Raw genomic sequence first — 23,673 nt, 5'->3', positions numbered from 1 at the left:
GCCTTACTTGACTGCTTTTTGAAGTTTCTATTTTCTTTAAATGGTTAATAAAACCGTGTGTATCAGAGGGTGCTATCCTCTAGCAGTGTGCTGCAGCTTGTGTGAGCACGATCAACCTCTGCGGACCCAGGCTGTACTTTGCACAGTGCTCCTGATGGCCGCAGTATTTTACACACGTGCAGAAACGAATCCTTCCTTGCCCAGAGAGATCAGGCTCTGCCGGCCTCTGCCACACCGCTCCGCACCGTGCAGGCCCCAGCGCTGGGTCCCCCACCCGTGGCTGCATTACCACTGCCGGGCTGGTGCCGTTGCCTTTGCTGTGCGAGGTGTGCTGTGCCGCCCCGGGCGTGCGCAAGTGCGTCGGGGGCTGCGCTCCAGGTTGCGCTATGGGTTTCAGTTGCTTGTGGTGCGAGGGGGCTTGCAGCCCCGGCCTTGCACCAGCGCCAGGTGAGCTGCGCTCCTGCCCGCGCAGCGGTCCGCGCCCTGGTCCGCGCAGCGGTGCAGCGCAGCCTGCGCGCCGGTGCCAGGGCGCGGCACCCCCGGCCGTACAGCAGTGCCACGGGGGGCCGCTCGCCGGCCCCACGGCCAGGTGAGGGTGGGTCCGGAGGGGGCTCCCAGCCCAGCCCAGCCCAGCCCAGCCCAGCCCAGTCCAGCGCAGCCCAAGCCAAGCCCGGCCCGGCCCCCGCGCAGCCCCCCCGCGGGGCCGATGCGGCGGGGCGCGCGAGGCTGATGCAGCCGAGGGCGTGCCGCTCCCGGCGGATAAAGGCCGGGCGGCGGCGCGGGGCCCGCGCAGAGCCGGGGCGCGGCGGAGCAGCGCGGAACAGGCGGGCCGAGGCAGCGGGGGCGGCGGGAGCAGGAGCGGGGCCGGCGCTGAGCACCGCGCTCCCTCCCCGCAGGCGCGCGGGCGCGGCCGGGCGGGGCGCGGGCGGAGCGGAGCCGATCGCGGCGGAGGAGGCGGAGCGGGGCCGCGCCATGAGCACGCAGGCGCGGGGCCAGGGCGGGCGCAGAACGGCCGACCCCGACGGCGAGATGCCGGCCACCGAGAAGGACCTGGCGGAGGACGCGCCCTGGAAGCGGATCCAGCAGAACACCTTCACCCGCTGGTGCAACGAGCACCTGCGCTGCGTCAACAAGCGTATCGGCAACCTGCAGCACGACCTGAGCGATGGGCTGCGCCTCATCGCCCTCCTGGAGGTGCTCAGCCAGAAGCGCATGTACCGCAAGTACCATCAGCGGCCCACCTTCCGCCAGATGCAGCTGGAGAACGTCTCGGTGGCCCTCGAGTTCCTGGAGCGGGAGAGCATCAAGCTGGTTTCCATCGGTGAGTGCATCCCCACCGGGTGGTTCTTGAGTTTTGGGGTTTTTTTTCCCCTTCATTTAATTGTGGTTTTTTTTTTTTTCCCCTACGCCTTGCAGAACAGGGACGGGCTCGGGGCACTGGGCGGCCGCGCTCCCCGGCGCTGCGGGGGGAGAGGCTGAATGATCGCTGCTTTTCCTTTCTTCAGATAGCAAGCTTTGGGGGTGCAGCGTAGTGCTCGTCTAAAGTTGTGTGTACAGTGTCTGCCGTGGGGCTGTCCCACAGCCCGGCTGTCGGGTCTGGCAATGCTCTCCTCTCCTCCTGAGCTTCTCTCTTAGTCACTATTTCATACGTGAGCTTTGCTTTCAGGTCTCTTCCTGAAGAAACCCAGTGCCAGAGCATGTTCTCTCCCTGTGCAGCCACCTTCCCCAGGCGCTGACACCTCCAACAGTCCTGGCAGTAGATGCAGCTTGTGTCCGGCCGGGGGTACCTGGGCTCTGGCAGGGTGCTGCAGCCTGGCTCTCGTGGGGTGGGTGACCTGTACAGAGATAGGTGCTACTATAGGTGGTACAGGCAAATGAGGAGACTTTTCTTGCCTGCCAGAGCCCAGTAGATGATGCTGGTGTTCAGATTAGCATGGGTGTTTGCCTGAGTGCAGTTGCAGCTTTTCAAAAGGATTGCATTTTCTCCTTAATCTTTCTGATGTAGTAGGTCATGGATAGAAAATGTGCAAGGACCTCTTACTCCAGGAGATAGGTGGTTTGAGCTAGTGCTCACCCTGGCTGGTGCTAGGCTTGACCGTCTGTGCCATGCTGGGGAGAGCAGTTGCTAGATAACTGGTGGTCTGCTTAGGAAACTAAAGCTGTTGGCATGCATGTCAGATTGCAGGTGATCCCTCAGGAATGCGTGTGGTGACCGTTTTGGGGATAGCTCAGGTGTGGCCACAGTGTAGTCTGTAAAGCAGTAATCTGAATGCCTGAGAGATCTCTGGGAAGGAATGTGAATGCCTTTACTAACTCTTTGCCAGATAACTCTAATTACTGCCTTTTGGTGACTCTGGCCTCAATGAATTGCACAGCTGAATTTGGGTGAGTGCAGCTCTGCTCAGCTGTCTAAAACTCTTGGCCAAGCTGAAAGCTGTTTCCCTTCAGAGGCTTTAGCTACAATAGCAGGAAAAGACAAGAGTCTCCAGTTTGGGGGAGGCCTGGCCCTCTCTGGAAACCTGTGGCTGGGTGGGTGCCCTGTTGTTCCACTCTACTGACATGTAAAACCACCTTTGGACAAATGGGGAATGTTGGGTCCCAAATGGCTGATTATCCTCCTAGGGCAAATAGTTAATTTAATTGTAGCTGGGAATGGAGCTGGTGCAAATTATTAGAGATGCATTCCCTTTGCACACAGTAGGGTTCGAGTTGCAGCTGCTGACTCCTGGGCTGAGCTTGCTTTTGCTAACATCGGAGCTTACCTTTCTGCTTTGGCTGCTGGAATAGCTCCTTAGAGCCACAATACTAACACCAGGCTCGTGCTCCCCTCCTATCGTATTGTTTGCCCTAGAAAAATGTTGCTGCTCCGGCTGTCTTCCTATTTGGCTGTGGGACTTCCTGAGGGCTGTGAGTTTGGGAGATCAAGGTTAGTCCGGTCAGGCCTGGCTTCCAGGAACTTCCTTTCTATATGTGCTGCTGCAACAGCACAGCTCCCTCATAGGGTTAGACTGAGCTGCACGGTGACCGTGACCATTTAATAAGTGTCTTACTTGCATTGTGTTGGCTATTTGGGAAAAAAAAAAACCCAAACAAAAAACCAACCCATAACCAAAACAAAAAAACCCTGCCAAAACCTTGGAAAAACTTGTAGTTGAAGCTTTGGGAGAAAGGAATGGCTATGGCTCCTAGTGCCTTTGCCATATCCCAGCCTCTGCATGAAGGGGTATACAGCTCCATCTGTGCTGTGCCACCAGAGCTGGAGCCAAGTGGTAGCACAGGAGCCCTACTGTACAGTCCTGGATAAACTGAGCCGTTCCTGAAAAAACATCCTGAACTCGCTTTCCAAAAAAGACGTTCAAAGCAAGCCTTGTGGTGTGCCAATTGGTTGAAGGGGCTGAAGCCCACGCCACCTCTCCTGCAGGCAGTGTCAGCTGGGATCACTCCCTGTCCCCGCTGTGTTTCTCCCTGCAGGTTCTGAAAAAGTTGGGGCTTTCTTTTAGTTTCTAGTTTTTAGTCTATTCTTTTGTGTTCCTGAACAAAACCAGGGCCATTACAGGGCCTGGAGCTATGTACCAATAAAAGCTTTTAGGTGGAGAACTTTTATGACTAGGTTGGTCTTTAGGCCCTGGATGTTTAGGGCCAGCTCTGAGCCAGATCACCTGGGAAAACCTGACAGCTGGGGCTGCTGGATTTCTGGCATTAATAATGTCATCAGACCTCTGCTAAGTGGATGCAGTGCCTGTTCCAGTTATTATTTAACTTCCAGGAATGCTTTGGAAGCCATGTATTATGGCTCAGCTACCGCTGCTATGCTACAACTTTTTCAGTAGCAAGCTTTTGGCATTCAGTTTTTGTCCATTTAAAATAAGTCTGCCTATACACAGAGAAATCAGTTAAACTTACGGTGTTTGACCACCACCCTTTCTGGATGCATAGTTAGGAGTCCAATGTCTCCTACTGCTGTTATCCCTTGTTTAGTCTCTGCTCAGTCTTTTGGTAGTTTCAGGATGCTTTTTTTTTTAGGCATGAAGTGACTTTGCTTCTGTGCAGATTTCACTGCATGTGTGGTCTACTGTAAAAACAGCCATAAAGCACATAGATGCTTTGTGCCATCCAGCAATGACGGGATTGAAAGCTCTGAAAAACCTATTGTGAGGGCAGGTGACTTCATGAAGTCTTCTGCTCAACGCGAGGTAGCTGCTGTGCTACTCAAGTGTTAGGTCTAGGTTATGGGGTTTTTTTGCCTGCTAGACTGAGATAATAGCAGATTCCTGGGTGCTGAGTGGCATGTGGTGTGACAGGCACTGGGGAGTAGGATGCCAGGAATGCAGAGCACAAGGGCTTTGCTCTTGGCCAAAGGAGCCAAATAACTCTGCAGATAACTTTGGATGGGACCCACACTGTGCCTTCGTAAAAGCTGTAGCAAGTGGTGGGCAAGTAGGGGTTGAAGCTAATTTGGCACTGAGCTTGCCCCTAGTTGCCCCTAGAAACCCTGATAACAGCCAATAGGAGTCAACTGACTCAGCTTAGAAACAGAGTTGTTCAGTGTCTGAAGCCTGGCAGGCAGTTTTGAGCTGTGACCTACCAAGCTGCACCTGAGCTTGCAGCCAGCAGGTCCTAGGTGTGTGCTCTGGTGCTGTTTGGTGCCTCATGGCTGATGCTTGCCTGGCAGCCCTGTGTTGCTGGCAGAGGCAGGATGGGTGCTGAGCAGCTTGGTGGCTTGTGTGTGGCAGCCTAAGACTGCAGTTTTACCAGGCAGATTGATCAAAACTGAAAAAAGTGGTTTCTTTTTGTCAGGTTGCACTTTCACCAGATAAGTGAGCTGACCTGGCTTGCCTTGCAACTGCAGGGTGTCAGGTGGCGATGCAAGTAAATAGATAGAAAGGGATAGCCAGGACTGTGTGGCAGCTCTGCAGCTGTGACACTGGGATCTGGTGCCAGCCTCAGCTACAGTTCTGTGGTTGGTTTTCAGGTTTGTCTTTGTGGTGGTCCTGAGTCCCACCACAGTGCTTGGAGGGAGTTGAGCCATGCCAGGAGGGAGATGGGTGAGGAGCAGATGGGGTTATAATCATGGTCTGTTGGTATTTGCCTTGGAGTCTTTGATGGTCTTGGGACGTCCCAGCTGCAGGAGTACTTCTGGAAGGGTTGTCTCTTTCTGACTGAGACTAACCTGTGTATCAGTTGGCATTTTGGTTAATGCTCAAGTACTTGATGCATGCACTGTGTTCTTTAGTGCAGACCTTCAGCGTGCTCTGAAGATTCAAGTATCTTGACCTGTGAGTCTGAGTACTTCATGGAAATTTCATTTTGGGAAAATAGTTGGAAACCAACTTTCTTCCCTAGACTGTTGATACACTGAAGGGTGACAAAGCAAATCTTAAATTTCCAGAGAAAAACATCTCTTCTGAAATGTGATAAATGTGCTATCTTATAATGCCTAGAGCTAGGTGCTTGAAAACTGGAAAAAGTGTTTTCAGCCTGTGTACACCTAAGGTGTCTCTCTGTCTCACTGCAGGTGCTATTAATATATCATAAGGAGGTAGGCAAAATACACTTGCATTTTGTCTGCTACTTACCTGTGACTTCCCTGGAGGCTGTTTTCTGGAAAATATCCAGTGTGTCTTGGAAGCAGGTTTCTGCTTCTTGGAAACATGACACTTAAGCCTTCCCCTCAAAATTTTTTTGATAGGCTGGCAGTGGATCAGTCCACTGCTGGAGACTGGAGGTGGCCTCAGTTTCTGAGGGTGGCTGGTCTCCTCAGGACCTCCTGTTCCAATGGTTGCACTGCTGGTCTAAAGAAAAAGTGGCTTTGCATAAGCTGTTTGCTCTAAGTTACAGGAAACTTCAAGGTAGCTTACACAGACTGTTCTTGCATTCTTTTACATATGAGCGGAAACTTGTAAAGTGATCAAACTTCAGTAAAATTACTTGGGACCAGTTAGACTACTGTGCTAAACAGCTTTTTCATTTAAGGCACTGAATACTATGCCAGCTATTCAAGGACTGAAGTCTTAACTGCTTCATATGCCAATGCCATGTCCTGTATTGACTTACATGGGGATGTTTAAATCTAAATGGATCAGGATAACTCTCTTCCTAGCCTCCAACTGTAATCTAAGAAAGTGGTTAGCCTGTGTGTGGCCATGCTTCTGTGTTGCCAGTATTCTTCAGTGTCTGCTCCAAGTGATGGGAAGTAAAACAATGATCTCTGAATCCCCGAAGCTGCAAAGGAATTCTGTTTTCTTTCAGAAACAGATGTTGATGTGCAGCTAGTTTGGGACCTGAACAAGGGCCTTCCAAGTTCAGACCACTAATACATGCTAAGCAAGCACACCAGGGTGAAACTGTGTGTTGCAGGTGATGCTGGTGTGAACAGACCTGTGCTATACTGTGACACTTGCCAGGTCTCAGCTACCAGCATCAGGCAAAACTGCCTGTGGACCTGTCTTCCTTTACTGCCTGGCATGGTATACAGCACTTGACCTGTAAGTCCTACAGTAATGAAGATGCAAAGCTCAGTGACCTGGGGTTTGGCTCTGTTAGCCAGTGTGCCTGAAGAGCCTGTCCTAGTGGCTGCTGCTGTCAGGCAAGAGCCTGACTTTGGCTCTTGGTGAGGTAGCCAGGCTTTCTCTACAGAAGCCTGTAGGTTCCTGTGAGGTTTTCTTGCTTTTTGTATGTGTACTCTGATAGTGCTGTGGGTCCTGTTCCAGAGCACCCCTCCATGCGGAGGGGGAGACATCTCCATGCAGGCGCACCAAGGTAGTGGTGGGCATGCATGGTAGGTGAGGATGTGTCACTGCTTGGGCTTGGCAAGAAAAACAGAATCAGCTGTTCCACGTGTGTCTACACTGGAGGAAGGAAATGCTGTGTAGCTGAGCATTAAGCATTGGGGGAAGAATAAGAAAAATGTATGTAGAAAAGACTAAAGGAAGGCCTTGCCCATCTTTGTAAGGAGATCTGAGCAGTCTTTGCTATAGCCTTCACTGTACGGCACTGCTCACAAGGCTTAGTTTGTTGCAGGCTGAATTCACGCTAATGGTGCGGGGGAACAGATATGTGCCTTGATGTTGTGTTTGGAGACATAAGAGAAGTGGTTTTCATGAGAATACTGTGTCTGTGAAACCTGTGCTAGTTGCTCCTGTATCTTTTTTTGACTGCTCTAGTAGTGTGTGTGGTTAGAGGTGGATACATACCCACCCTTCTTGCAACTGCTGCCTGGGTGGGGTGAGCAAGAGCTACCCTTGCTCTTCCTGGGAACTTGACCTTGGGTTCAGAGTTGAGTCAATTGAGATCTGAGGTTATCTATTCAGTGAGCTAAGTGAGCTCTGCCTGTTGCTTTGGATTCATGCAATGAGGCTTGAGTGACCTTTTTTCGCTAGGTCTTGCTTCTGGGAGCTTGGTGCAGATTTCCCCCCCACCCAAGGCAAGAGTTTCTGTGGCTCATGCTCCTGCCTGTTTGTGTTCCTCTTGAGGAAGGACCAGTGCTCTGTAATCTAATAGGGAAGACACTTTCTTCCAGGTCATCATTACAAGAAAAAAACCTAGTTCCTGTACTCAAAAAGCCTTGCAGTGAGTGCATTTTGTATCATAACCAGATGCTTCTCTGGGTTCTGAGGTGGTCTCTAACCTGTCTGTTAGCCTCCCTCAGCTTTCTGTCCCTCCTGCAACTAACCTTGTGTTTTGGAGGTGTCTGCATGTATCTGGTATGTCATAATGAGGATTGGATCTGCTGTGGTGGGCTTTGGGTTCAGCTAATGGATTGCAATTCCTATGTAAACACTATTATGCTCTAAGCAAATGAAGTCTAACATCCATAGTGAGATGTATGTAATGTTTAGTTCCTACTGTGCCCATACATGGCAACTGTAACTGTAATACAATCACTGCAAGAATAATCCAGATTTTTTTTGTGTTGGTGAAAACAAGCTAGGCCACTTCAAAGAACAGCTAAACGAAGCTTTGCCTGAGTTCCTGGGGAAGCAAGGGTTGCCTTGCATGTCCTCCCTTGTAACACAGCAGACATTGCCCTGGAGCTTCCTGGGGGCGGGCAGGGGATGGAGCAGCTGAGTCCTGTCTCCCAAACAACCCCAACCCATCACACCAGGGAACTCCTGCTGATACTACTGCCTGTGGAAGAAAGCAGCCATGGCTCTCTAATAAACTGTCTGAGAAGAGTGGCCACACATACAGTTGCGCTGTCTGGTTGCTAATGGGATGTTTCCTCTGAGTCATATAGGTGATGTCCTGTGCTGTTTGTTACAACTCACAGAAGTAGACAACTTATCTAATGGGAAGTAACCAATAAATACTGAGGCAATCTCTAAACCATAAATTCAGCTGATATTTCAGGGTTTTCTCTGTGTCACTGAAATATAGCAAGTTCTACTGATCAGGCTGGTAAGTTGGTAGTGGCAGAGCTTTGAACATCCAGGCTGGGATCTTCCTTGCAAAGGGACAAGCTGCGTTCATAGATCAGCAGCAGCAAGTTGCATGAACTCCTCTGCCAATGTTACCCAGTAACAGCACAAAAATGGCTGTGGGCTGCAATGAAATCATGGGCTGTGGCTCCATCCCCCTTGCTTCAGGGCATGCCGTAAATCATGATGCATTTATTTGTCAGAGCATTGAATTACTCCAGCATGAGCTGGCCAGGCTGTGTGGCAGCACAGTTCCTGAAAGCTGGGTCCTCTCAGGGTGAGGTGGGCACAGACAGACAGACTGCCAGGCCAATGCCCAGCCTACCTGCTGTGAGGGGAAAAATTGGGCAAGGGCTGTCACAGCAGCGTGTCCTGGCGTTGCCCAGGCCACGCTAGCAGGCAGTGTGTTGCTGCAGACTGCTTGCATGGTGTGGGTGCTGTGTTGAGCAATGAGCCAGAGGCGGTGAGCAACCCTCTGCTCTCACCACGCTGTTGGGGAGGTTCTTGCTGTCTTCTGCAATCCTGGGTGGGGTGCAAGTGTTTGCCACGCTGGCCACAGGCCCTCTGTGCTGCCGCTCTGCCGCTGAGCAGTAACTGAAAGCAGTGGAGCCACCCTTCCTGCTAGCCCATGGCTGCTGGATTTCCACACGTTTTTTTTGTGCTGAAATCTGGGGGCAGTTCAATCTGTCTGTCTGCAAGATGAGCTCTAGGCTAAGCTATTAAATGCTGCTCTGAAATGCTAACTCCTGTGCCTCGCATAGGTGCTGCGAGCACGTCTGGACCTGGGGGCTGCTCCAGCCTGACCTGGGGGGTGGGATGCTGGCAGCTGGCTCTCCTTTACGGCTCACAGCCCACGGTGATTTCAGGCTACCCTGGGTGCTTGCGGCTGCCTACTGGTTTTGATTAGTCTGCGGCTGCTCTTGTGAGGAGACAATGTATGTGTCTGTATTTCTGAGCCTGTATTAAAGGGCACCGTCCTGGTTGGTGGGCCTAAAATGATCCGTAGGTGGCAACTGGTGAGCTAAGTTATGTAAACAAGCTTTGAAAGTCTCCTCTGGAGCCCTGCAGCAGAAGGCACGGTGCATGGAGCTGCTCTGAGCAAACACTCATGATATGTGCATCTGAAGGTTATTCAAACACAGAAGAGGAAATACTGTTCCCTTCGGCTAGATACTAAAGTGCTCTATCTATGCTTCCTTTAATTGGTGTAATTAACTGTTTCACATTCCCTTTTCTCACGACAACCTTGCAGCAGTAGGTGCAGCAGTTACAGTGGGCTTCCCATATGCAAATACTGGCAAGCTGGGTCTCAGAGCTAGTTTAGATCTCAAGGATTAAAGCACTTATGAGTAGGTCTCGAAGGTGATCTTTACCTTTGTGCACATCCTTCCTTTATTTTAAGGTGAGTGGTAGCAGCAGGTCCCTCTGGGCTCGGACTACAGGAGCAAAGAGCCCAAGCTGGGGAGTATGGGCAGGGTCCTGCATTTGTATCTCTCTGGCTGGGAACTGGCAGTATAACAAATAAACCTTGTGTCCGAAACAAATCCTGGATTAATCTGACTGCTTTGATCCTCACCACAGAACTGGGAACACTGGCTTGCTAAACAAAGTTGGTGTCTAACTGTCATCTTAACAATGCAAGGTATCAGGTGTTACTTCACCGTCATACTGGACAGTTAATCTTTGTAGGGTTTCGTCCTCTCTGCAAGACTCAGTAATTCTGCTTGTTGGTCTCCCAAATAATCCAAAGCCCAGGCACCATTGAGCCTGCTCCAACACCTGGGTGCTCCTGCAGATCTGCTGTTTGCTGGTGTCACTGCCGGTTGTGGGTGGGTCTCTGAGCAATTGTCACTTGCTCAGACGTGACTTGTTATGAAATTCCCCTGTGGGGGAAGAGCTGGTGTCTGAGCAGATTTAACATACCAGCTGCGGAAAGACTTAGGATGCTAATCGTGTTTCAGCTTTGTTCTGGCTGTTGATTAACAGTGTGGCTGCATGCAAATATCTGATAGCTTATGTAACTGCTTGAACAAGATCAATGATCTAATTAAAAGTCAAATAGAAACAGCTTCAGTTGTCTGAGCATTACTTCCTTTGGTAACTCTTTTGGGCATGTGGTAAAAATCTGCTGTGGTGGCCCTTGAAAGGGCTGTTACTTCCAGTGCCATAGCCTGAGTTCAGCAGTGCTGGACACTGTGGCTGTCAGATGTCAAGGCAAAGACAGGGAGGCTTTTGAACTGGGATCACGGGACCCTCTACAGTGGTGCTATCTTCACGATCTCTTAATGCTTTGTCATTATGTAGCTCCATGGTATCTATTGCTGGCTGAAATGAGTTTGACACTCTTAACAGAGGATGCAGCATGTGTGCTGGACAACTGAACAGCTACATCAAATGTGGGTGGCCAAAGGGAAGAGGGTAACTCTTACCGCAGCCCAAGTACAGCTGCTATCAGAGAAGACCCCACTAGCAGAGGCTGGCTGTGTGTTGATAAACCAGCTCCTGCACTAATAGTACTTCCCTGACCGAACTGGAGTAGTGAGCAAGAGCAAGGAATGCTAGCAAAATGAAGTTGCCAAAGGCCAAACAAGATGTCTGCTTGAGCGGCCACAAAATCAGGCTACCGAGGACTGCTTGCAGATCCCCATGGCCATGAGCTGCAGCGTGCCCCGGGGCTCCCTAGAGCTGTGCAGAAGCAGGCATAGCTCACAGGTAGCCAGTTATATTTTTTGCATCCAAAAAAGTTAGAAAAGCCTGAGATAGTCTTCCAGTGGTTCAGGTTCTCACCCAAGATGTAAGAGTGAAGAAACATTAATTGCATTCAGCTCACTGCCACTGTAAAACAGGGTGTCTCAGCCCTGCCCTTGGTGCTGTCACACTGGATGATTAGCAGCTGCTAAGTGAGCATTACTGAGCATGCTAATGACTTGCAGACATCTGCAGTTATAGAGATAGGAGCATGTGGAAGCTGAGGACAAGGGTATTGCAAAGACCGGGTCCTGGAGAATTAACCACATTGCTGCTGGGATCTCACTTGAGTGTATTCCCGTATACTGCTTTCTGGGAGGAAGCAGTTTGGAGGTACTCTGCGAGGGTCAATTAACAGCGGTGGTTTGCTTTGCCATGAAAGCACCAGGAGCAGCAGACTCCAGTGAGGAGATGCTAGTTCAGGCCCTGGAAATAGCAGAGATGTCTGAGCTTTCCTAGGTGGAAAGCTCTGCTGAACAGCCCTGACTCAACGAGGGAAGTCCCATGAAGTTAGTGTCAAAACCCTTTTTCAAGAAATCTACTTGAAATTTTGTGTGATTTTGTAGCCTAGCTCTGAGTTGAGAGATTAAAGCTAAAGAAACACCTCTTCTGATATAGATAAATAACTGAAGAAAACTATGTACCTTTAACAGGTTTTTAATTGCAAGGAAGGAAAATGAGCTGCTTCATGTGAAGTGCTGCAACTATCGGTTGAAAACACTGCCTGAGGCAGAGGAAGCTTAAATATTTCAATTAACCAGCTTTATTACTTAAACATAGGCTTTAACAAGCTGCAGAATATTTCATACTCCACCTGTAAGAAAAGTAGCTCAGGCTTCTGAAGCAGTATGTGGACAGCGAGAGTATTCAAGCTCAAATGTAGAAGCTGAAAGGAGCAGCCCAGTCTTTGTCAAGGAGTAGGACAAACACCTGTGCTGCTTTTCTTCTGTCTGGATGGAGGTAATAGCATGTTACTAAACACTTTTCGTGGTGAAATGGAAGAATTGATAACAAATGAGGTAGCCTAATGTTGTACCTAACCTCGTAGGTAACTGGAAGGGGTATTGGAGAACAGACAGAGCAGCGTAGCTTGTGGTGTTGTGGCAACTATTCCAGCTCTAGCAAAATTGCCCCTAGAGCCAGTGCTTTTTTTTGTGTTGTGTTAAAAATGTGAAATACAATAGGCTTGCAAAGGTGAACAATGTGAGACTGCAGATTAAAAATGAGGTCTTGCAGCTGCAGTATTTGGATAATTGCCTGCACCCTGCTTGGTCAGCATGTGTGTGATGGAGTGCTGTCCCTGAAGAGTAGAGAGATCTGTGAGCTTCTGAAGTTTGGAAAGACTTGTGGTGTGAAGCCTTTAGTTGGAAGATTTGAAGTCCAGCCTCTGGAGAGGAAAGGTGGTATTCCTCTGAGTGCTGGCTAGCTCAGAAACGCTGTTAGCAGCCAGAGCCTGTTATGGCAGAGCAGCTCATGACAAAGTTGGATTAGGCTGTGTCAAATGCCTCTTGCTAGGAGCAGCCTGCAGGGGGAAGAGCAGGAGGACAGCCCCTGAGCAGAGCCTGTGTGTGGTGCCTGACCCATGGTGTGGGAGGTCAACTCCAGGGGCTGGTACTGGCCAGCCTGTGGCAGCTGGTGCGAGCTGGGGGCTGCTTAGAGTAATGCAGAACTCACACATCTGAAGCAAAGCTCTGCTCTGTAGCAAGTGAGTTTGGGTGTGAGGAGTGGGTATGTGGTCTACACTAGCATGTGTCACACAGCTGTGGCTAATATGTGCTCAAGCTGTACCATTAATCCCATATGGTCCTCTTTAAGGTGCTCAGAGACCACCCATGCAGACTGTGCCTCTACAGATTCACCGCTGTGCTCCTGCTTGTGAAGGCTCCTCTCAAAAGAGGTCTGTCTGATAGTGGCTGCCACTGTCGGATGAATTACCTGGGCCTCAAGCCAAGTGTCTATTCCTTATGTTAGCGGCTTGTAGCTGAAACTGTATAAACACAGTGCTATCCTGTGTGGGATGTTAAACACACAGGGCTTAAATCTCAGCCGTGCAGGGGCAAGCCTTGTGCTATGTGCAGATGGAAGTGTGTTTACTGCTGGGTTGCACAAGTATACGAAAATATATTCAAACAACTTTGCTACATTCTCCAGAAAGAGGGGAACACTGCTTCTTTCAAGCTGCACAACACTGAATATTTTTTTTTTTATTTAGGGATTGATGTTCCACAAAGAAAGTGGTCTTCCTTCTTGGACAGGAATGGCCATAGTTTCCAATGGAGAGGAGGATAGGTGTCTGTATATGAAAGCTCATGAAAAATTAACATCTAGCTGGCTTATACACAAAAGCATTAAGACATCATCATAATGGTCATGGAAAAGCAACAGTGCCTGCCAGGACTGCAGGGATGCACAGTTGATGCACGTGTTTGTAGTAACTGTGTAACTGCCCTGTGTGTCCTCACTTGGTCTGCTGCTACAGAAAACAGCCTGGCTTGTGCAGGTGTGCCATCCCGTGATGGGCAGCATGGCAATGCTGTGGCAGTGGCCAGAGCTCCGAGGCAGGATGATGGCTGGTTTCAGGTGTTTTGCGCCATCACAGCATTTCTGAATGGCAGTGGCCTGGTGAGACATGTTCTGGTAAGGCTGCTTTTGGTGCTGTGTGTTTAAGAGTGTGTATTTATGTCTGAATGTTAAAATTAGCTGTTGAAATGGCTCAGATGTTGGAGGGAGATTTCCAAAGTGGCTGTTCCTATTTGCAGTGAGGGTACAATTGCATGTTACAGATTTCCTATTGCTTCTCAGGGAGATGGTAGGACAGAGATAACTGACCTGATGATAAATCCTGGAATAACTTTGTCACTAAGCTGTAGAGGGCTATAGAGCATCTGTAACACGGTATTGTGCTTAAATGCTTCGAAACAAACCTGGATGGAGTAGTGCTGTTAGTTGCTTAGAATCAGAGGCTATCAAAACTGAGACAAACCACAAATCTTTTGCATAGCTAAAGTAACTGGCAGGGTATTTTCTAATGTTTCACAACCCTGGACCACAAAATATGCAAATATGCACCAATCCTGAGCTCTTTGGCGCTGCAGTGTGGAGTGGAGACAGGTTGAGCCATGCAGGGCTGCATGAATGGGGTTTTCCTTCAAACAGCCCTGTGCACAGTGAATCACAGTACAGCAATTCTAGTTTCAGACGGAAAAATTGAATCTTGGTGTATGTCGTGGCCAAGGATTTCCCCAAACAGTAATCAGTACTGATAATTTCTAATGTGTTGGTTTTGGCTTCAGGAACTCCATCCATTGCAGCTTTTGTGCCTGGCATCTGTCACACAGAAGATGTTAGACAGCCCTATGTGAATGGGCTCATTTATCTCTGCAGGATTTTACATGCTGTTTCTTAAAACTATGTTGACCTACCCACAGTGTGAGTAAACATGCTCTTCAGTAATGCAGAGGTCACTCTGGCATGTCAAAACCTCTGGATTACTCGTTGCTCTTTGGCCTCGCTGAGGCACTCTTTTTGCAGCCACATCTCCTGCACCTTTTCCATGTCCAGTGCACACTGGTGCCTGAGGGTGGACCTTTGTGTTGGTCCCCTGCACTGAACCTTGGTAACCTTTGGTTAGTGTGTAAGATACAATGCAGTGCTAATGACTTGCTGCCTAATGCCTCTGCCAGCCACTGGGAGGTCTTTGCAAGAACTAGCCAGGTAACCTTGATGCAACCTGAAGTGACCTGGTGAGATTTAGGATTACCTTAATCCTGCAAAGATGGTTACAGCACTCTCATGCTTCAGAGATGGGTCTTAGTTTTATTGTGTTATGCTTGTCGAATTCCAACTCTACAGCCATTTTTTATCAGCTCAGCCTTGCTGATCAAAGCTTGGCTTTCTACTTGTGTAAGCATATGATGTGTTTGAGAAGGCACTTTTATTTGCATGCAAGAAATAATAACCTTGAGCTTATCAGACTCCTAGGCAAGTATTTTGTGTGAAGCTTAGACAATTTTGTGTTTGACTAAAATTTTAATGTCTGTCTTCATTTGAAACTTCTTTCCTGTGAATTGGGTAGTGGTGTTGCTGACTTGGGCATAGCTGCCTGCTCTCATAGGAAGGTGAAGCCTTTCTATGCCATGGCAATAAATGCACTGACCCCTGGGGAGCAGAGATCTGGCATAAGATCATTCCCCTTTCACTTCCATCCCATGCCCAGAGGAGGGAGGTGTAGTTTGGGTCATATCACTTGGTTTCAAAAGCCGAGCCAAGCATTTCTCAGCAGAGCATGGCAAAGGCAGGACGACTCCTTTCTTTCCTCCTCCCTCCGTCATTTAAGAGAAATCCACTTTCTGGCATGCCTACTCCCTAATGCAGGGGCTTTCCTTCACCAGTCATTCCTGAATGATTAGTAACTGCTCAAGCAGCTCAAGTTGCCCTGTCCCCATGCTTCCCACCTCTGGAGTTTGACTCCAGGGGTGGGGGGGCCCAAGTGGTGGTGTGGGTGCAATCCTGCAGCCCTTCCCACAGCTCGATCCCATGCTGCCTGGCCCTTTCCTGGCTTTCCCAGGCAGCTGGTTGTGTGCAGTGCTGATGCAAGTGGTCCTCACTGTGCTGCTAGCCATGCTGTTCTGGAGGGTAGAGGGCTGCTGTGTCACTCCGAACCGGTGGGGAGTGGGAATGTCCCAAGTGGACTCAGGCTCCCTTTGCACAGTGGGGCATGAAGGGGTTGCAAGCCCGTTCCTGCCCCTGCTGCCCAGCTTCCACTCATTTCTCCCCCGAAATGTAGAGCTTTGCAGTTGAGGGCACTGAACTCCAACTGCTGCATTCAGCAGTGGTGCAGGGTGCTTCCACCACCCCCGGCAGAGGCAAGCGGGAGCCGTGGTGTCCTGGCTGCTCCCGGGGCCAGCACCGGCACTGGAGGGGCGGTGGGATGAGCTCAGCAGCAGGGAATGCGCTTTGCTGGGTGCGAGAGGGGCTGTGCTCACAGGGCCCATTGTCGGGGTGGTTTTGGCAATGATGTCACGGACGGCAGCGTGCCGCAGCAGGCCCTGCATGCTTGGGAGGGTGGCCAGAGCCCACTTTTCCATTGGCGGCGCTTGGGCAGGGGAGCTGCAGGTGGGGCGTGGGGGGTTTACGAGAGCGGGGAGCATTATGGTGCCTCCTGCCCATCGCTGCCGGGTGCTCGACTGTGCTGGTTAACGAGCCAAGCCAGGGTTTCAGGGTCAGAGCGCGGTGGTGGCATGCTGGCAGGCTGCCCTGTGGAGCTAGTGAAGGGCTCGCTTGCTGCAAACAAAGCAGCACTGATGGAAACTTGCTGCTATACGAAGGCTGAACATTAAGACTCCTTCCCCCCCAAAAAAATCTTGAATAATTAGCACAGCATTATTGTGTACAGCTCGACTGGGTATCTGTACCACAGTCCTGCAGCTGTGAGTGGGGACCTGCTTGGCAGTGAGCAACTGAGTCTGAAGTAGCCAGTGTGAAAGGCAGCTCTTATTCTTCTGTGTTGTGTCCTTGCTCGCTGTTAGTCCTGTCCCAGCAGTGTGCAGGAGGTGTGGAGCGCTCCTTGTGCTCTTGGTGGAGGTGCACCCCAGGAGCACTCACTGCAAGAGTGGGATGTGCACTAACACCTCCTGCCTGCGGCTGTTCTTGAACATCAAATCAACACATTTACCTTCTCGTATCCATACCTTGGTATATGGGTATGAGAGGCAACAGAAACCCTAGGTTTATTCTGACTGAAAGTATTAAGGAATTTGATCATAAGCCACCCGCAATTTTACTTTTATCCCCACCTACCCTAACAGTTCCTAATTTTGAAATCCTTGACTTCTCCTTTCAGCCCCCTTGGGTGTTTTCGGTTTCTCTTGGACAAGCTGGGTTGGTTGCTGTTGCTGTTACACTGCAGGCCTAAACTTGCTTCATGTTGTGCCTTTCTCGTCTGGATGTGAGATGTAAGTGGTCTCTGGGTGCCCATTAAGAAATTGGGCAGAGCTATTTTAATCTGTGTTTCACTCCTGTGAGCTCAACTGGTTTGATTCTTTTTATTCTTTTCTGTATTAGAAGTCTGTATGGATTTTTTTTCTTGCCGAACTTACACTGAAAAGACTGGATTTGACCTTATTTTTACAGTTGCCTGTTCCACCTCATGAAGAGATCCTCTCCAGAGGCCCAACGTGCACCAGAAAACAGTACGGGGTGATGGATACAATAGTGGCCTGAAATTATCTGACTGATCTGAATGGTTTCAAATCCACTTAAAGTGAAAACTACTGAAAACCTCTGAATTGTAATGTTTAATCTCTCAAATTGTAAGATGAGGCTCTCAAAGGAATGTTACTCTTTTTTTAAATAACCAGACACCTGGGTAAGGATATAGGAAAATGGTTTCCATCCCCTTGCAAAAACAAACAAAAAAAACCAAACCAAAAAACCTCAACTTTTTTCCATCCTCCTATCTGTGCCCAGATCAGCACTTTGTCCTTACAACCCTCCAGAGAAATGGCATTCCTCTACTGAAAAACTCACCTTGTAAAAAGCTTAGTGGATCTGCTGTGATACATGTGATACATGGTGTATCACTTACACTTCAAGCCCTGAGGCTTGCTGGTGAAGCTGACCATTGGCTGTGTCTTGGCGCGGTGCAGGAGCTAAGTTGAGGGCGGGTGAGCTGAAAGCCTGCTGGTGTTCAGGTAAGCTGGATGCCAAGGAACAGCTCTTCTAAGGGTCACAGCACTGACTGCAAACACCACTGAGAAGCAGAGATGCACTGGGGCTGGAGCATGCTCCCGGTAGAGGCTAGCAGGTCACAGTTAAGAATCCACAAAGCTGGCCAGAGTCCAGCTGCCCCAGTGCCAGCTCTGCCGTAAACACAGCCTGTGCTTTCGCTGGGTAAGCCAGCTGCATGCAGCCAGATGACAAGTGATGCACTGAGCCCTGAGAAGCTGTGAGGTGGACCTGGGCTTAAGGGTCACTGGAGGAAATGGTTGCAGTATGTTCTCAAAGCACAGAGGAACCTGTGTAATTGATTTAAAGACATATTATCCCTACAAAGGATGTCACTAATGTCTTTAGCAGGCGCAGTAAGCCTATGAACACATACTGTATGCTTCAGCAAAGAATTTCCTTAGGCAGCTTGCTCAGCTCTGTCTCATCTGCATACTTCTGTTTGGCATGCACACAGTGTGGAGGAGGGCTTTGGAAGAGCTCGGATCAATGCAGAGTTTTCACTGTTATGGAATATTAAGCCCTAATGAGTGCTTAATTTTTCTGTCCCCCAATTGCTATAGCTCTTTAACAGTAGGTGAGAATAATTAGAGGTGGGGAAGTGCTCAGAAACTTCAAGACACCAGGACTTAAAATTCCTACAGTATCTACATAAATGATCCATAACTGAGATGAACTTTGTGCTATACAAAGTTCCTTCCGTGTCTGGAAATAAGGAGTAAGGGCTGTTGTTGAGACAGCTCCTTCCTTTTGTATTAAGGACCATGCATTTTAAGTTCTTCCTCCATATAATGCATACAACAAAATTGTAAATGGCAAAGACATCAAGATTGGAGAGGGTGACCACCTTTTAGAGAAGCTGGATGCAAAGATTAGTGCTGGTTGTGGCAGAACTTACACGTGTAAAGATGAACAGCAAAACCTCTGAGATTACTTTGTTCAGACTGTTAACAATCTGCGGTGACTGCAGCCTCGGTCAAGAAACTGCTTAAAAAAAATTCACTCTGTGAAAGTTGCTTTTTCAGTCCTTCATTTGTTTCACAGGCTTTGCACAGTCTGTATTACTAGTTCAATTTAGTAAGGAAGCTGTCTACTGTGGTAGCTTATCTTGTTTCCACTAATTGTCCAACAGAAAATGACTTGTAGCTCTGCTGTAGGGCAGAGTTCAAGGAGCATTGCCACAGTTCAGGTAGTACTTGTGCTGAATTTGAATGCAAAGCAGACTTGCACATGAGCAAAATAAGTTAGTTTCAAAGAGACCTAATGAAGGTAATACAGTTCAAGCCATGTACTTGGAGCAGGCCCAATATGATCAGGTTGCTTAAGGCTCTGTCCAGTTTAATTTGATATCTCTGAGGATGGAGACCTTATGGATGATCTGGGCTTCTGCTCCAGTGCGTGACAGCCTTCATGGAGAAGACTTTCCTTTTTCCCAAAAATCTGCTTGGAATTTTCGATGTTGCAACTTGCAAGCTCTTTTGAGCAGAGGAGTGAGGGGACTCCCAGTCTGCAAGACCTTCTGTTGAAATTCCCCCTACCCCCCAGCCCCCGAAACAGTGCTTCTGCCAGTATAGAGCTGACTGAAACAAAGGGTATACACTAGGCTGGGGAAAAAAGCCTAAGAAGGACAAGTGAAGCTGTTCTGCAAGATGCATGAGGTCACAGGAATTTCTCTTGCAGCACTAACTCTTGAAATCAAGTAATGATGTATTGTAAGTCTAATAAATACTGTTACAGCTCCGAAGATGCCTAAAACTAACTGTAACGTGCCCTAGGTGCTTAGGTTAAAGGCAAAAGATGCTGAATTTATGTAGTCACAATATCCATGTCTTAAAAGTCCTAAGACAGCTCTATTTAAAGAGTCAGCATCAAGTAAGAGATCTTACCATCCTGCTGGCTATGGCACAACACTCCAGGTAGAGTTTAGGGATCTCTACTGGAGTAGGTGAATTTGCAAGCTTCCAGTCAATGCCAGGTTTCAGTTCTGGTACTTGCTCCTGGGGCAGCTGCAAGTGCAAATGCAGAGCACCAAGCTCTGCAGCGTTGGCAGTTTTCCCCTTGGTAGGTAGGGTTGGGAAGTTTTTTTGAGGCTGAAGCTGTAAAAATGACACATTTGTCTCAAGATGATCAGTTACATTGCTGGCTCAGGCTAGCTGTGCTGCTGGCTGAAGGCTAGGCACTTTAAGGTCTTTGTGCTTTAAGGACTGTGATATTAACAGTCCAAGTGTAACATATCGTATTAATATTTAGTATAGAGCAACAGTTATAAATCAGCTTGAGCAGTTAAAACTTAGTTCATTTATCAAGACTGAGGCTGGTGGCGTGTACTGGCGGCCTATGGAATTGCCATAATCCATTTTTGGGCCAGTTGCCACTGAGTTAATAGGATAGTAAAAAGGTAAGAATTACAATCTAGACTCAGAGGTGTGATGGGGGAAGCAAATGAGCTCTGGTTCAGTCTGTTTTCCTCTTCACCCTACTAGGCAGCCACTTAAGTCTTAATAGCTGACTAAGAAGCAGGATACTCCTACATAGAACTTCATGTTGTAGGCTATATATAGACTTGTTTTACAGAAGAGTGAGTGCTCGCTTGTTCAATGCTGGTGTTGATTCTGCAGAAAAGCTTAAGTCTCATTGGCAGGTTTCCCCAGCAGTCAGCGTGCAGGTCCTGTCAAGCTGCATCCCAATGCCAGGACCTCTTGGCAGAAGGCTGGCTGCAGCCTGTCCCTGCAGATGGCTTCTGCTTGTGTGCAGCTGAGTGAGGGCTGTCTTGCTTCACAGCTGTAGCTATTTTGTTGATATTGGATTGCCATTGGGTACTTTCAAAGGAGGAAAGCAAGTTAGAGTTGGGGTAATTGAAGTTAAAATGCACATTGAACAGTGTGGATGGGAATGGAGATTCCTGTTAAAGCCAAACTGAGTGTTTCTGCTTCTTGCTGGTTCTGGACAGTGTGTCTAGCCTTGATAACTTGCAGACTGTCTGAAAGTGGTCATCTAACAGCATTCACAAATTTGGGGTCTGCAGCTGAGTATCAGCAGGACTTGCATGTAACAACCCAAAAAAACTCTTGAGTTCTAATAAAAAAAAAAACCAAACCCAACAAACTCAAAACTCCCAAACCCCTTACCCTTTGGCTCTTCTAGGTGGCACCTCTAAAGATGGTTGCCTGTGTTTCCAGGTGAGCTGAAGTCCTAAGTACTGGTCCAGGGCAGGCAAGAGGTCTTGTGGCACTTCAGCCGTGGATTCCTGCTTTATGCCTGGGCTTCCTGTAAAAATATGTCCTTTGAAAGTACAAGTCAAATGGCTGTCAGCAGGTGTCCTGCTCTGCAGCTGGTGTGGTGGCACGACTCAGCTCTGCAGGAACTTTGATCTCCACACATCTCCTACCAGGTAAAGTGAAACAGCCAGCAAGCGAGTGCACTCTGGCATGTAAGTGCATCTAGCAGCTGTTAACGTAGGCATTGTAACATGAATAAAGCAAATTATGCAGATGACCACGCTTTCTCTGAAAATGGTTACAGTAAAGCTGTCTACAATGGTGCTGCAAAGAATTTGTTCATCCTTGCTAAATTATCTTGGCGGATGAGATATGACAGCTTGCTTCCTTCAAGCTGCAGGAAGGCGGGGGTCAGTGCCTGTCGCTGGCCTGGAGAGGGTTCCTTTAATACGCGGAAGCTTGCCTGGTGCCTCAGAGTAAACACGAACTCCTCATTTCAGTTGAAAGCAGACAATTTGTTCCCATATACCTAACTCACTGAAGCTGAAAGCTAAACACTGCTGATGGTGGAAGTGCATCCTTGAGGGGCTGGGCTGTTGCACTGTGGTTCTGAAGCACTGACCACAAGTGTAAATTTACTATGAGCTCCAGAGGAGCAACTGAGAAATGTGGCTTGAAAGGCTCTGTAAATCTGAGAAGTATAGATCATGTGAGTAGTAAGTATGCCTAAAAGGAATTTTTGTAGTAGGAAGGCAGCGTTGCAAGACCTGCTGTTCACATAACCCATTTTCCAGCCTGGGATAGCAAAAAAAAGTGTCTTGAAGCAGACCAGGGAATGGGGGGAAATCCAGTGGAAAGCCAGTGGAGCTGGGGTACATGGCAGTGCCTGCAGTTATGATTGTTGGTGCTTAAGTGTCATTGGAAACAGTTTCTTTTTCACTGTTCCAAACCCTTGGCAGTGTTATGCTGGCAGAGTGCACTCAGCTGTTGAGGGACGCCTGCAAATTTGGTTGGATGAAGGTTTTCAGGGTTCTCTGGGCCAGCGCTGTGCTCCTTGTGCAGGACCTGTTAACTGACGCTTGTCTTTCTGGGTGCTGCTTGCACCTTAATGCCTGAGAGGCCTTGCGGTGAATGCAATGAATGTTTTTAGTCAGTTATTAAACAGGTAGCACTAAAGTGGAGGCCTTTCTGGAAACGCTGGATGCTTGGGTGGAGCCAAGCTCTACGCCAGCACTTGGAAGCCAAGCCTCCTTTGGGCTGGACTCTAGTTTCTTCTTGAACCTGGAGGGTCCTTTTGTATCATGATAGAGATCGTGAGCCCGGGCTGGCCAGGGGCTGAGCTGCCAGTGGGATGCCCTGTAGCTGGGAGCGGGGTGCTTGTGGGAAGGGCGTGTGGGTGGCTTTGCTGGGTGCTGATAAAGTCTCCTGTCTTGCCCAGGAGTTCTCCCTCCCTCCTCCCCACCCCAAATGAAAGCAGGCAAGCCTTTCTACAAGCAGGCTTGGAAAAAATTACATCATGAGATCCCAATGCCTGTCAGGAAGCTGGGAGGCTGTAAGAGCTTGCTAAATTTGCTAACAAAGTGCAGTCGCGGGGATGGCACCAGCCCTGGGGAGGAAGAGCCATCCCATTCCTGTGGTGGCCTTTTCCTGTCATCGGGGCAGTGACCCTGCACCCGGCCTCTCTGGGTGAGGCTGATGAGACAGAATATTCTAGCTCTCAGTGTGAAGCTGTCTTGTGCACGAGCCCTTTTCCCCAGGTAAAGGACCACTGCCCAGGCATGCACTCAGAGACGGGTGCTGGAGGAAGCTCTGAGCACACTCCAGCTGCTGCAGTAACCACAGCGCATCCACATAGAGACATTATTTATGTGCTGTAAATATGAAATGGGCCATTCTTTATCTCAAGTAATAGTGTGCTTGAGGTGACTCTGTCCCGTTGGCTTTCTTCCCTGGGAATGCTGGATGGCTTTCTGAAGCGAGTTACTTGTAGCATGCTAAATCATTGCTGCATCCACTCTAGTAAAAATGCTGATGTCAGTATAAATCTGAAACGGAAGCTCGGAGGCATTTCTGGCGCAGGCATGCGATGGTCGGCAGTATGCTCCAGCGCTGCGGTGTGAGCGGGTGGTCTGGCTGTGGGGGCACAGGTCAGAGGCACTGCAGGCATGGGGAGGGGGCAGGCGGTGGGGGCTCACACTGATGGTCTGGTTTTTGCACACTGCAGCCCTTAATTCCAGTTTGCACCAGTGGTGAGCCTGCCAGCAGGACTTCAAGCCTCTTTCTTATATAAAATGCAGCTCTTCCTTCTGCTTTGATATGATTTCTTTCAAGAAAGCTTTCCCTAATAGGTTGTAAGGGAGCATCTTCCCTCCACTGACCAGTTTGCAGCTCAACTGGAAAGAGTGGGGAAAAGGGTAACAGCAGGGACTGTTTAGTTCTCACTAGGAGACGCAGGACTTACATGATGCAGACTTTTACATTGGAACCTGTAACTCAAAACCAGTGGGGCTTAATCACCTCAGAGCTATCTGTTGTATATCTCAGACTGGGTGTGAAATCAGCAG

At 49.0% G+C, this 23,673-nt stretch overlaps 1 protein-coding gene across 6 annotated transcripts in view; it reads left to right on the top strand.

The window, feature by feature from the left end:
* Positions 1 to 804: 804 nt before the first annotated feature.
* FLNB (filamin B) overlaps positions 805 to 23,673 on the top strand; it is a 74,428-nt gene continuing 51,559 nt past the window's right edge. For 3 of the 6 annotated variants that reach the window (XM_075096075.1, XM_075096074.1, XM_075096073.1), the window contains exon 1: positions 806 to 1,321. In XM_075096075.1, coding sequence (XP_074952176.1) covers positions 973 to 1,321 — 349 coding nt within the window. In that variant the 5' untranslated portion in view covers positions 806 to 972. Of the gene's footprint in view, positions 1,322 to 23,673 lie in introns of all 6 variants that reach the window. The other 3 variants (XM_075096076.1, XM_075096078.1, XM_075096077.1) reach the window with 2 other exon arrangements.

Source organism: Phalacrocorax aristotelis, chromosome 6 (genome assembly GCF_949628215.1).
Source record: "Phalacrocorax aristotelis chromosome 6, bGulAri2.1, whole genome shotgun sequence".
Lineage (NCBI taxonomy): Eukaryota > Metazoa > Chordata > Aves > Suliformes > Phalacrocoracidae > Phalacrocorax > Phalacrocorax aristotelis.
This window is presented reverse-complemented; position numbering and strand designations above follow the sequence as displayed.